At 30.5% G+C, this 15,476-nt stretch overlaps 1 protein-coding gene and 1 pseudogene across 1 annotated transcript; both read right to left on the reverse strand.

Annotated features, from left to right (window-relative positions):
* Nucleotides 4,097-6,562, reverse strand: LOC105175136 (annotated as a pseudogene).
* On the reverse strand, nucleotides 9,726-13,190 carry LOC105174803 (germacrene-D synthase). The gene is made up of 7 exons (XM_011097002.2): nucleotides 13,049-13,190; nucleotides 12,691-12,964; nucleotides 12,212-12,584; nucleotides 11,915-12,133; nucleotides 11,666-11,804; nucleotides 11,331-11,579; nucleotides 9,726-10,295 (listed from the first exon to the last, which is right to left on the reverse strand). Exons 1-7 carry the CDS (start codon nucleotides 13,169-13,171, stop codon nucleotides 10,008-10,010), a joined length of 1,665 nt encoding a protein of 554 aa, XP_011095304.1. The 5' UTR covers nucleotides 13,172-13,190; the 3' UTR covers nucleotides 9,726-10,007.

Below are 15,476 nucleotides of genomic sequence, written 5' to 3' on the forward strand. Positions count from 1 at the left end.
ACTAAACCAAAAAAATACCTTTTAATTTTAGCCCATCATGTGAAGAAAATTGTTGTACCTTAAATAAAGCTAAAAAATAAGAAAAATTGTGCTAAAAAACGAAAAGAAAAAGGCAAGAGGTATTTTCATTATTTTATATTTTCTCATAGTATTTTTGGTCAATCCTCACAATAAATTGATGTGAAAAAAAATTACACCAATTTATTGTAAATTACTACTACCAAATAGTAGTGTTAGTTCACAATTGCATTCTCTACTATTATTCATTTATTTATATTATGAATATAAAATAATGATGTTTTATCTTTCAACACATAATGGATTTCGAATTGGGAGGCAACGCAAGTTTTGTATATTGTATTATTTATTATTATGTGTACAATTAAAAATACATAATCAAAAAAAATTATTATATATAGTGATTTTACTGGATTGCCTATCGTGATTCTTACAAGAATTAGGAAAATTGGGAACTTATCAAGTTAATTTACGAATGATAGTTATTCCAAGAAACATGACATATTCTCTAATTTTAAAAATAAAATTACTGAATTATAATTATAGATAGATAAAACTTCTTAGTATAAATGTCTTCATATACATAACATCGAAGGAAAAAAGCGCAACAACCAACAATACAAAACTTTAAACACTAACTCGGCAAAGACTAATATATTTAATAGCTACTCTTCCAAAAGTCCCGATTTTAAATGTTACGGCTGACCCACCAAATAAGAGCAACTGCACGACTCAAAGTCCAGGTGACTAGTCAGTGTAACTTATCTCCTGAAAAGTACGTAGCATTGAATGAGCTGCGTACTCGGTAAGTATAGCTAACCAGACTATATATATGTGCACACAGGCAACAAGTCACGTGCAATTCAATCACATCATCTAACTAATATTCATCATATAGCAAAAACAGATGTAATGAATAATACATCTCCACAACAGTAAATCAATCCGCGACATAGTATTTGACGTTATTATTTATATTAAAGCCCACATGAGGAATTTCATAATGTCGCAATAGCCGTCAAAATTCATTATTTTCCTCAGAAACTTCCATTAGGACGGCTGATCACATTGATAAATGTAGCCCCCCCAATTTACCACATTTAATTTTATCTTGTCAATGTAATATATAAATATCACAAGAGATAATAAATATGATCAAAAATTAAAATTCATTTAATGTTCCACAGACATCGTAATTGTCGTCAAGAATGGAAGTAATTTTTGAGAATTTTGGTTAGCATTCTTCTTGCAATATGGGTAATGGGGCTTAAAGTAGACTTCAACTACCCAAAAGTAGCATTCCCCACTTTATCTCTTGCGAAAGGCAATTTATTTGCAAGTCTAAATCCTTCCGACACCTACAATATTTATACATTTCATTGCTGCTTAGTATAGTATGTATGAATTTGCTTATGTTAAGACTAGTATAGCAGTACCTCGTAATATGGCTGAGCTCTTTCTGATGCATTATAATGCTAAAGTTCAATTTTGTAAAATTCAGTAATATCTCGTTATGTGATTCATCTTATTTGTATATGGAAATGAATTTCTTAGCTCCCACTCTGTTGGAACTCTTGAGAATTCGAATTTTCAGGACTTCTTTTTAACTTGTCGAAATAGAACTGTTCATGTTTGGGAGTAAAGAATCCAGATTAGAGGAGGAGAAATGCTTTCTCAAGAATTTCCTCCCCAACTATTCTGAACTGTGTTACCTCAAATAAATCTAACATCCCTTCGGCATTTTTGATCAATGATAAGTTGAATTTCTTCACTGTCTATGAATTTGTTGAAAATATTTGATATGAATTTATTTGCGAAGTCAATTTCTTCTTCAAAATGATATCCAATGCCAAGGCGTTGAACTACATCAATGGATTCTAATTTCTGAGGTGAATCATCAACCGTCTGAGCTAGCATAGTCCTCACCATATTTTTTTGTCTTTGCAGTTCTTCCTCTTGGACAAAAGAGATTTCCTACACACAGACATGAAACAACGTGGCACATAACATGTTTTGTTCCCATGTAACAAAATTAAAGTTTTCATACAATATTAATGCATGATGTGAAGCTATTTATGTACAAAAACGCAGTTTTGTACCCTAGAAGCATATGTTAGGAAATACTCTCCCCAGACGCTTGGATGATACTTGATTGCTCGACGGACCTCATCTACATCAACGTCCTTAGTGAAAATTGGAACATTTGATGACTCAAATTCCATTCTAATTGTCTTTTATTTTATTTTCTTTTGTAGCAAGAACTTGTCCTCCTCATGCGAAGTTCATTAAAACATAAAAAGTAGTCGTGAAGAATCGCCACAAAGAAATTGTGTACCTTCACTCTTAGTAGCCACAAAAATGTAATCCATGAGCATTACACTCGACAACGATGTGGTCTTTTTCTACTACCAAGAAAATTATGTGCTTCACCCTTCAGCAAACACATACACAGCTAGTGCATGTGAAGTAATTTTGTCAACAATGACAAAATTTAATTGATGAAGCTGACAATTACCTATAGACGGAGAAAGCAAAGTTAATAAGGGAACAAAAATAATGTTGCCGATGGAAAAATAACAATAACATAAAAATAATTATTGAGAGAATATTGTTGAATTTTTATAGTAGCTAGCTAGCATTATCTCATATATACAAATACTCAGACAAATAAACAAAAAAGCGATTGGATTATGATTTCAATTTTTGGTTTATTGAATTGATATCATAGTCCTGGATTGGCAGAATTCTGCTATCGCAACCTGAAATAGCTCACATGTCATTTGGTTTTGTCTAGCGATTAAGGTCAAGTCATTATCTTTACTGCGGGAACCAATAAAATGTATGGTATATTACATTAGCGTGCTGCCATATAATATCTTATTTCATCAAATGTTTTTCTATTTATTTTAAAAAATATTTAAATTGTCGAGAAAATTATTTCATATTAATTTTAATCATAGATCGTGTAATGAATAATTTAATACTTTATAAGATCTAAACAATATATATATTGCTACTATATAATATAATATAATATTAAATTTTAGAGAAATTTGACTACTTGTTGCAATATTTTTTCAATTTTTTAATATTTTTCATGATAAAAAAAATTCCAAATGGTTTTTGTCAACCTCATATGACTTACCTTTTGTACTTAAATAATGTCACGTTCTTTTTAGCCGATGATAATAGCGTTTTCTCACACAAAGTTTCTTTTTCCTCACAAATTTCTGCTATTTCTCTCTAACATTCTCACACAAATAAATAAATACACAATAATTTCTACAGATATATGTATCTTGTAACTTTAGAAGTAACATATATGTTGTTTTTTTATTTATTTTAAATTTTTTGAATGATATTGATGTATTGTATACAGTATTTTGAATAATAGTATGTTGATTAATTTAAAATTGTCGATTATAAAAAAAAAATAAAATAAAATATTTACGTACATAATTTATGAAAATTATTAGTTGTAATTGATAAGCCAATATCTAGAGAAATGTATACACGTAATTGTCCTTTTCTATGAATTTAGTTTGATGTTACTAATATAGATTAAAACCAAAATTCACTTCCTTTTTCACCGAGCTTCCTTCAGTTTATTTTCTCTATAATCTCTATGATTATGGGATGTCAGAAGATTTAAGGAAATATCGTGTGATTTGTGGACCATGATACACATATATAATAATAAGTATTTTAATTTCAGCCCATTACTAAAACTGAAATTACCATTAGTTTCTACATTTTAAAAAGGCCCACATCCTATCAGATACATTAAGACACAAATTTACTAAAATCGTATTTGATTATTTTATTGGGCCTAAAACTTTGACAGTCCATAATACATAATTATTTTACATAAAAGCCCAATATTGGATTAAGAATCCAACATTATTAAATTAATAAATCCAACAATCGAGGCATAAAAGCAGTTGAACAGTAGTAGGTCCATGGCCAAGATGCCAAGCTTGAAATAATCTTTAAGTATATAGTTCCATTTCATGAATTCTTTGTTTATTAATATGCTGAAATTTTATTAAATTCAGATACAAGATTCAGAACAGTCCCGACTTTGATACCTACACACAGTTTATATATAGATAACATAGTGATGTCAAACTCCATCAATCTTTAACTACACTTCCATTTGGTCAGGTCTTTATTTATTGAGACGCAGTAACTTTAATATATATGATTGGTGAAGTTGACGAGCAGGAGAGGTTCACCAGCCTCCAGCCTCCCACATCATTCAATTCCGACTTGGATCTTTAAACTGACATGATCGGTTCAACTAGCACGCCGTGTATGATGTCTTTTATATTAGCTTCGGACTTGGTATACTCATCGTCTTCCACATAGAAAAGATGTGCAATGCGAGGAAAATTGAGAGCTCGTGTTACGACCGGCATAGAGACTGGTATTGTTGGTCGAAGACTTTCCTGATTCATGTCCTTCCATGCTTTCGTGACTTGTTCTTGGAGTTCAGCAAAAGCTTCCTCCTTTGAGGCACCGTTTTCATTCATGTAACATTCCACTGCTGTGGGTTTCTTTTCAAACTATAAATGAAAATTAATAGAACCAAAAAATCTTGTAAGAAAGATAATAATTGGCATAATATGTCCAAGAAATTAAGTATAAATTGAGTGTGAAATTTGTGTTAATTAATTTCTTACCCCGTATCCTACCAAGTCGTTGGTTAACCTACAAATTGTTGCGGATGCAAGAAGAAGCAGTGGCTCACTTGTAATCCAGTCAAAGTCTTTCTTAGTTACTAGGTTTCCCATACCGACCAAGGATGTTGTTAACAACATCATATAAGCAGAAGTTACGATGGCTACCTTCATATATTCCTCCATCCTCGGCATATCCTTATTGTAAGACCATTTTGCCTCTTCTAAGTATGCCCTCACCAATTTTTTCATCTGCAAAATCGAAATAGAAATGATCGTACGAATATAAATGTAAATGAAAACGATTCATTTGTTTGCTAGATAAATTATATATATACCTCTTCTTTTGCATATTTGATATGATACGATCCACCTGTCTTTTCAAGTTCATTTTCCATTTCAATATACACATCAGAAAGGGCTTCATAACATATTTTCATGTATGATGGCAACTGTTCCAAAGCATTAACATCCCATCTACATAGCGGCCGTAAAAGAAGGAAGATATAATAGTCATATCAAAATATTCACAAGGTATATTTTACCAAGTAAAATAGTATAGTTTTGAAAAAGATTCAGAATGTGACCTTTGAATGAGGTCTGTAAAAAGCTGAAGATCATCTAATGTTCCATAAACATCGTAAATGTCATCAAGAATGGAAGTAATGTTGATGATTTTAGTTAGCATTCTTCTTGCAATATGGTAATGGGGCTCAAAGTAGACTCCCACTATCCAAAAGTAGCATTCCACCACTCTATCTCTTGCAAAAGGCAATCTATTTGCAAAGTCTAAATCCTTCCACCACCTACAGTATTTACACATTTCATTGTCGTATAGTATAGTATGTATGAATTTGCTTATGTTAAGACAAGTATAGCAGTACCTTGTAATATGGCTGAGCTCTTTTTGATGCATCTTCTGTATAATGCTAAAGTCCAATTTTGCAAAATTCAGTAATATCTCATTATGTGATTCATCTTGTTTGTATATGGAAATGAACTTTTTAGCTCCCGCTCTGTTAGAACTCTTTAGAATTGGGATCTTTAGGGCGTCTTTAACTTGTGTTGAAATAGAACTGTTCATGTTTGGGAGTAAAGATTCAAGATTAGAGGTGGAGAACTCCAATGCTTTCTCAAGAATTTCCTCCCCAGCTATTCTAAATTGTGCTGCCTCAAATAACTCTAACATCCCTTCCACATTTTTTATCAGTGATACCTTGAAATTCTCTTCATCATCTATGAATTTGTTGAAAATATCTGATATGAAAAGGGCGAAACACCACTTCAGAATAGAGAATCCATACTAGAGAAAGTCCAGTTTTCAAAAAATCATTATACTCATTAATACTTACCACACGAGACAGGATAATCATGTTGTCTGAGTAAACGAAACCGAAGAGCAACAGTACGAAGATCATTGTCTTTGCTATTGTACTCTAAATAAGTGTCGTCTATGAATTATAAGAATTTGTCGATTTCTTCTTCAAAATGATAACCAACGCCAAGACATTGAATTGCATCAATGAGTTCTAATTTGTGATAGGAATGATCTGGTGTCTGGGCCAACACCTTCCGCACCATTTCCTTTTGTCTTCGAAGTTCTTCCTCTTCGGAAGCAGAAATTTCCTATACATAACATAGTTTTGTTTATAACAATCTGTTTAATTCGTGCATCTCAAATTAACATTTGCATACAATACTAAAGTTAGAGTAACAAAAGCTAATTTTGTACCGTAGAAACATAAGCCAGGAAATAATCTCCCCAAACGCTTGAATGATATTTGACTGATCGACGAACATCATCTTGATCAACTTTCTTAATCAAAATTGAAGAATGTGAGGAATCGAATTCCATTTTGCTTAAGTTTTTGTTAATTTTCTTTTGCGTTGTGCTCTTGTATGAAGTTAAAATAGTATATATATATAGGGAGTTGCGGTGATCGGCTTCGACAAAATTGATAACTAGTGAAAAAGTTTCTGTGCCACATGTTTGAACTAATTTAGACAGTCCGTAACCACCTCTTTTATGATGTGAGTGCATACAAAATGCGAAATGTATAGTAATTATTATTCATCATTCTACATACATAGGGAAAATTATACTTATAATCTTGTAATTTAGGGTTTGATATTTTTTACATGTACAAATTGATTTTTGTAATTTAATAATATATCTTTAAAATTTGATAATTTTAGTCATTTTTTCGACAACTTTCGCTAGAAAATTGCATGTGACTTGCTAATGAACAAATTACATTGTAATTTTAATTAGTCCTATAACTTCATAAGGATTGGTATTTTTTGTCCTGTATAAATTAATTTATTTAAAAAATATCAGTTAACAAAAAAACTAAATATATAAAATTTTGCATGGAAAAATCTAATTGATTGGTTTAATTTTATAACAAATTCTGATTTTCTTTTTAAAAGTTCAACTCTCAAATTAAAAATTAAAGCCCACGTGAGGAATTTCAAAATGTTGCAATAGCCGTCAAAATTCATTATTTTCCTTAGCAACTTTCATTTGGACGGCTGATCACATTGCTAAATGTAGCACCCTCTAGTTCACTACATTTAATTATCACTATTTCACCCTCTTCTTAATTACAACTCATTCTATAAGCAATTTCTTTTTAATCCATAGATATCTCAAGATATAATAAATATGGCCAAAAGTTGATATTTACTCTTTCTCCAGATGTCGTCATATACATAAACTCGAAGGAAAATAGCGGAACGACCAACAATACAAAATGTTAAACACAAACTCAGCAAAAGATTAATATATTTAGTAACTACATAATCAAAAGTCCAAGCATCAGATGTTACAGCTCACCCACCTAATAAGAATCACAGCACGACTCAAAGTCTAGTATGTCAAGTTAGTATAACCTATCTCCTAAAAAGTACGTGGCAAGGAAAGAGCTGCCTACTAAGTAAGTATAGCTAACCAGTGTTTATATATATATACACACACACACATGCTGTAAGTCACGTTCAATGCAATCACATCAACTAACAAATATTCGTCATATCGCAACAACCGATGTAAGGAATAACACATGCTCACAACAGTAAATTAATCGACATAGTATTTGATGTTATCGTTTATATTAAAGCCAAGTGAGGAATTTCATAATGTAGCAATAGCCGTCAAAATTGATTATTTTCCTCAGCAACTTCCATTTGGACGGCTGATCACACTGCTAAATGTAATATTCCCTACTTCATTGCATTTAATTATCACTATTTCACCCACTCCTTAATTATAATTCATTCTATAAGCAATTTCTTTTTAATCCATAAAATAAATTTTATTTTATCAATAAAATATAAAAATATCACAAGGGATAATAAATATATCAAAAGTTAAATTTCATCTAATGTTCCATAGACATTGTAAATATCGTCAAGAATGGATCGAAGTCATGTTGAGAATTTTGGTTAGCATTCTTTTTGCAATATGGTAAAGTTAACGGAAATTTCTTTTAAAAAGTAAATTACTGAAAAAAATATTACAGAATTTATAAATATTTATGGATAGCACAGTTTCATGCTAGTAAATATATATGTTAAAATTTCTACGTATGTATATTTATGTGTGTACGTTCGAAATTGCATATGGCGGCGCACCAAACACAAGTACACATATATACGCAGAAAGAGAGAATGAGAGTTCATCTTTAGGTTTCCTAACATCAATTTCTTTCTAGTAGTTGGACCAGTCAAAAAGAGCCGGTGGAGTATTTCATACGGATACGGTTGAATAATTTCCGGCTCAAACTCAGCTTCGAATTAGGCTATTTTAAGCTTGAGCCCGACCAGCTTGCCACAAATGGACTCATACTTGCACTTGAGGAGAGCCTTGAGCATTGTATAAGGACGTGTTGTAGGAGTAATCCATTACCTTTTGGGTGTAATTACCATAATATGGGCGTTTTTCTTAACAAGAATTATTACAGTGGGATAATGGCTAGGAGGATTTTATCACCACCTCGAGTCTCATTGCTCAATTATTATTACTATTTTCAACATTTTACTATATAATTGTAAATTAAAATGTAAAAATTATAATTTTAGTTATGTAATTTACAAATGAGGGTGGTAATTTTTTGTATTGTATGAATTGAGTTTTGTAATTTAGTTCTATAACTTTAAAAAAATGGCAATTTTCATCCTATTCCGACCAATTTAGAGTGGAATTTTATGTGACTTGCACTTAATTCAATTAAATTTTTAGTTTTAATCTTATAACTTAGGGATGTTGACATTTTTGGTCCTATAATTTAGGAGAGTTGATATTTTTGGTCCTGCAAGAATTTATTTGTAGGACAAAATTGCAAGTAATTGCAATTTGACCGGAAACTAATTAGAATAGAAAATTATAAAATTATATGACTAAATTGTGAAAGTCAATTATAATGGGTCTAAAAATGCCACACCCCTTAAATTACAGGACTAAAATTATAATTTTTAAAAAATATATTTTATAAATATATAATATTAAATATTAATTACAAAAGCGTTAATTATATGTACTACAATAATATAATCTGAAGTTATGAATAATATGACTTTAGTTATAGTATATTTATTATATACCTACTACTAGTTTATAGTCACATAATTAGTAAAGGTATAGAAATTATACATCAAAATATTTCTATACTTACACATAATTTTATATAGTTATAGGTTTTCCAAATAAAACATAATCATTATTAAAAGAATTCAATAATAGTTATAGCATGAAATTTCGAAAATATATTTATCCAAATAACTTTTTCTTAATTGAATTATATAAAATAAATAAACATAAGTAATTTTTTAAAAGTCAAACAAAAATGATCATTGATATCACTGTATTTGTATTGACCCTATAAATAGGTTACTGATTTATATACAGTGAAAACTTCGTACATATATATTACTAGAGAAAATATTAAAATTATCACTTAAAATTTATCTGCCGCAAATTTTCTGTCTTTGTGTATTGTTTTATTAAAACACTAGTTCACTTGACAAATTTGTAAAAATTATCATGATATTTCAACAATGTCCAGCTCTACTGTGATATTTCATGAACTCTTTGCCTATTAATACATTGAGATACAAGATTCATCTTCTCCCTGTCCAGACTTTGATATCAACACATAGCTAGATTTGCTGCCAAGATGCCAAACTCCATAAATCTATATCCATTTGGCCAGGTCTTTATTTATTGAGATGCAGTAACTTTGGTGAAGTTGAGGAGCAGAAGAGGTTCACCAGCTTACCATATCGATCATTGATCAATTCCGACTTGGAATTTTAAATTGTCAAGTTCGGCTCAACTAGCACGCCGTGTATAATACTTCTTATATTAGCTTCGGAATTGCTATACTCATCGTCTTTCAGATAGAAAAGATGTGTACCGCAAGCTAAATTGAGAGCACGCATAAGGACAGGCATAGGGATTGGTACCATTGGTCGAAGGCATTCTTGATTTATATTCATCCATGCTTTGGTGACTTGGTTTCCGAGTTCAGCAAAAGCTTCCTCCTTTGAGGCACCATTTTCATTCATATAACATTCCACTGCCGTGGGTTTCTTTTCAAACTGCATATTAGAGGTTGATAAAATTAGGATTTAAATATAGGGGTGATAAATACATAGTACTCAAGAATTAAATTTTTTTTTGGCAATTGCAATCACTAAATTTTTAAAAATGGCCAAAATTTGTTGATGTGTACAAATCTAGAATATCTTTTTGAAAATCAAGAAAAAACTCATGGAGCAAGTTTTAAAAACAACCTACTGCATAAGAACTAACATTGAAAAAAAATTGTCTAAAATAAAATTTGAATTTATATTATGTAAATTGAAAAAAAAATTATATAATTTAAATTAAAAAAACGGCCCTTTCTGGTGGGTCAATTTTTTGGCTAAGTTATATTACATAAAATAATAATTTATTTTTCATAATTATAATCATATATAAAACACTAAATTTATGTACTTATATTTTTATGTATCGATAATACATTTAAATTGATATTCTTTTCTTTTATTTCTTGCTTTTTTTTAAACTCATGTATACATTATATATTTTATTTTAATTTATAATACATTTTAAAATGTGTAAGATTATTTATTATAATAATGCATGGACGTCATGTCACGACAGGTAGTATAAAATATAAACTCAAAATTTATTTTTGTGGCAGAGGAGAGACAAAAAATGTCTAGTAAGTAAAAAGAATCCCACATGAAAATATTTTTTCCCTTTTTTCCCCATATCATTACTTGGCAGGAATTTTTTCATATAAGCTCTTGTGGCAGAATAGAAAAAGAAAATATCTTAGTGGGCAGTTGATTTTTCATTAAATTTTCATGCCAAAAAAAAAAAAAAAAACTCTTATATTTGTCCATATAATCAATTTTTGTTCACATTTAAAAATTCGCAGGCTAGTGTCATGCATTTGAAAGAAAAAAATTAATTTTGAAATACTATTTACCACCCCTATATTTTAGGATCCTTATTTTGACAACCCCAAATATGGGGCGTATATATAATTAACCCTTAATTGGCATAATATGTCCAAGAAATTAAGTGTAAATTGAGTGTGGAATTTGTGTTAATTAATCTCTTACCCCGTGTCCTGCCAAGTCATTGGCTAATCTACCAATTATTGAAGATGCACGTACAAGCACTGGCTCACTTGTAATCCAATCAAAGTCTTTCTTTGTTACTAGATTTCCCATACCAACCAAGGATGTTGTTAACAACATCATATAAGTAGAACTTACGATGGCCACCTTCATATATTCCTCCATCCTCGGCATATACCTATTGTAAGACCATTTTGCCTCTTCTATGTATGTCTTCACCAATTTTTTCATCTGCAAAATTGAAATAGAAATCGACAACGAATATAAATGTAAATGGTTCAATTAGTTAGATATTATATATATATATGTATATATACCTCTTCTTTTGCATATTGGATACGATAAGATTCGTCTGTCTTTTTCAGTTCATTTTCCATTTCAATATACACATCTGAAAGGGCTTCATAACATATTCTCATGTATGACGGCAACTGCTCCAAGGCATGAACATCCCATCTACATAGCGGCGGTAAAAGAAGGAAAATTTAATTGTCATATCAAAATATTCACAGTTCTATTATGCCAAGTAAAATAGTATAGTTTTTAAGAAAGACTCAGAATGTGACCTTTGAATGAGATCTGTAAAAAGCTGAAGATCATCTAATGTTCCATAAACATCATAAATATCGTCAAGAATGGAAGTCATGTTGAGGATTTTGGTTAGCATTCTTCTGGCAATATGGTAATGAGGCTCAAAGTAGACTTCCATTGCCCAAAAGTAGCATTCCACCACCCTATCTCTTGCAAAAGGCAATTTATTTGCAAAATCTAAATCCTTCCACCACCTACAATATTTACACATTTCATTGTTGTATAGTATAGTATCTATGAATTTGCTTATGTTAAGACAAGTATAGCAGTACCTTGTAATATCGCTGAGCTCTTTCTGATGCGTCTTTTGTATAATGTTAAAGTCCAATTTTGCAAAATTCAGTAGTATCTCAGAATGTGATACATTTTGTTGGTATATGGAAATGAATTTCTTAGCTCCCACTCTGTTAGAACTCTTGAGAATTGGGATCTTGAGGGATTCTTTAACTTGTGTAGAAAGAGAACTGTTCATGTTTGAGAGTGAAGACTCAAGATTGGAGGAGGAGAACTCCAATGCTTTCTCAAGAATTTTCTCCCCAGCTATTCTGAACTGTGCTGCCTCAAATAACTCTAACATCCCTTCGACATTTTTTATCAGTGATACCTTGAAATTTCCTTCACCGTCTATGAATTTGTTGAAAATGTCTGATATAAAAAGGCAAAACACAATTTTAGAATAGAGAATCCATACTAGAAAATTCCAGTTTCAAAAAATCATTATACTCGTGAATGTCTTAGAGTTAATGCTTACCACATGAGACAGGATAACCATGTTGTCTGAGTAAACGAAATCGAAGAGCAACAATACGAAGATCATTGTCTTTGCTACTATACTCTAAGTAAGTGTCGTGTGTGAACTGTAAGAATTTGTCGATTTCTTCTTCAAAATGATAACCAACGCCAAGGCGTTGAATTGCATCAATGAGTTCTAATTTGTGATACAAATGATCTGGCGTCCAGGCCAACACCTTCCGCACCATTTCCTTTTGTCTTCGAAGTTCTTCCTCTTCGGTAGCAGAAATTTCCTGTACAAAACATAGTTTTGTTTATAACAATCTATTTAATTCGTGCTTCTCAAATTAATGTAGAAACAAAAGCTAATTTTGTACCATAGAAACATAAGCCAAGAAATAATCTCCCCAAACGCTAGGATGATATTTGACTGATCGACGAACATCGTCTTGATCAACTTTCTCAATCAAAATTGAAGAATGTGAAGAATCAAATTCCATTTTACTTATGTTTTTGTTAATTTTCTTTTGTGTTGTGCTCTTGTGTCAATTTAAAATAGTGTATATATAAGGAGTTGCGGTGACCGACTTGGACAAAATTTATAACTAGTGAAAAAACTTTTGTCACGTGTTTGAACTTTAGACGGGCGGGTAACAACATTCTTTATGATGTGCATACATAAATTGATGTGAATAAAGATCACATCAATTTATTGTAAATTACAACTATTATTATTGTATAATTTATTTTTATTATCAACATAAAATACTAGGTTTATCTTTGAACGCACACGAAATTCCGAATTGAGATTTAACAACAATATTCTATATTGTATAATTTATTTTTTTGTGTACGATAAAAAATATACAAAGAAAAAAATTATTATATATAGTGATTTTACTGGATTCCCTATCATAACTCTTACAAGAATTTTCTGTTCATGTTCGTTTTCATATTCTTGTTTTTCTTTCTCCTGAATTATTATCAAATAAAATTACTGAATTATAATAATAGATAGACAAAACTTCTTAATATGATTTATCGAATTTATATTAAAAATGACAGAATCAAGACTAAACAAAAAAAATACCTTTTAATTTTAGCCCATCATGTGAAGAAAATTGTTGTACCTTAAATAAAGCTAAAAAATAAGAAAAATTGTGCTGAAAAACGAAAAGAAAATGGCAAGAGGTATTTTCATTTTTTATAATTTCTCATAATATTTTTGGTCAATCCTCACAATAAATTGATGTGAAAAAAACTTACACTAATTTATTGTAAATTACTACCACCAAATAGTGTTAGTTCACAATTGCGTTCTCTACTATTATTCATTTATTTATATTATGAATATAAAATAATGATGTTTTATCTTTCAACACATAATGGATTTCGAATTGGGAGACAACGAGCAAGTTTAGTATATTGTATTATTTATTCTTATGTGTACAAGTAAAAATACATAACGAAAACAATTTATTATATGTAGTGATTTTACTGGATTGCCTATCGTGATTCTTACAAGAATTAGGAAAATTGGGAACTTATCAAGTTAATTTATGAATGATAGTTATTCCAAGAAACATGACATATTCTCTAAATTTAAAAATAAAATTACTGAATTATAATTATAGATAGATAAAACTTCTTAGTACAAATGTCTTCATATACATAACATCGAAGGAAAAAAGCGCAACAACCAACAATACAAAATTTTAAACACTAACTCGACAAAGACTAATATATTTAATAGCTACTCTTCCGAAAGTCTCGATTTTAAATGTTACGGCTGACCCACCTAATAAGAACAACGGTACGACTCAAAGTCCAGTGTGGCTAGTCAGTGTAACCTATCTCCTGAAAAGTACGTGGCATTGAATGTGCTATGTACTCAGTAAGTATATCTAACCGACTATATATATGTGCACACAGGCAACAAGTCACGTGCAATTCAATCACATCATCTAACTAATATTCATCATATAGCAAAAACAGATGTAATGAATAATACATGTCCACAACAGTAAATCAATCCGCGATATAGTATTTGACGTTATTATTTATATTAAAGCCCACGTGAGGAATTTCATAATGTCGCAATAGCCGTCAAAATTCATTATTTTCCTCAGAAACTTCCAATAGGACGGCTGATCACATTGATAAATGTAGCCCCCCCAATTTACCACATTTAATTTTATCTTGTCAATATAATATATAAATATCACAAGAGATAATAAATATGATCAAAAATTAAAATTCATTTAATGTTCCATAGACATCGTAATTGTCGTCAAGAATGGAAGTAATTTTGAGAATTTTGGTTAGCATTCTTCTTGCAATATGGGTAATGGGGCTCAAAATAGACTTCAACTACCCAAAAGTAGCATTCCCCGCTTTATCTCTTGCAAAAGGCAATCTATTTGCAAGTCTAAATCCTTCCGACACCTACAATATTTATACATTTCATTGCTGTATAGTATAGTATGTATGAATTTGCTTATGTTAAGACTAATATAGCAGTACCTCGTAATATGGCTGAGCTCTTTCTGATGCATCTTTTATATAATGCTAAAGTCCAATTTTGTAAAATTCAGTAATATCTCGTTATGTGATTCATCTTATTTGTATATGGAAATGAATTTCTTAGCTCCCACTCTGTTGGAACTCTTAAGAATTCGGATTTTCAGGACTTTCTTTAACTTGTCGAAATAGAACTGTTCATGTTTGGGAATAAAGAATCCAGATTAGAGGAGGAGAAATGCTTTCTCAAGAATTTCTTCCCCAGCTATTCTGAACTGTGTTGCC

Source organism: Sesamum indicum, linkage group LG12 (genome assembly GCF_000512975.1).
Source record: "Sesamum indicum cultivar Zhongzhi No. 13 linkage group LG12, S_indicum_v1.0, whole genome shotgun sequence".
NCBI classification, from domain to species: domain Eukaryota; kingdom Viridiplantae; phylum Streptophyta; class Magnoliopsida; order Lamiales; family Pedaliaceae; genus Sesamum; species Sesamum indicum.

Coding starts and splice junctions, on each gene's coding strand:
- LOC105174803 (XM_011097002.2), bottom strand. CDS start 13,171: ATGGAATTTGATTCTTCACATTCTTCAATTTTGATTGAGAAAGTTGAT. Junction 12,134..12,211: donor GAGCTCAGCGATATTACAAG/GTACTGCTATAC, acceptor TAAATATTGTAG/GTGGTGGAAGGATTTAGATT. Junction 11,580..11,665: donor TCCAATATGCAAAAGAAGAG/GTATATATACAT, acceptor TCAATTTTGCAG/ATGAAAAAATTGGTGAAGAC.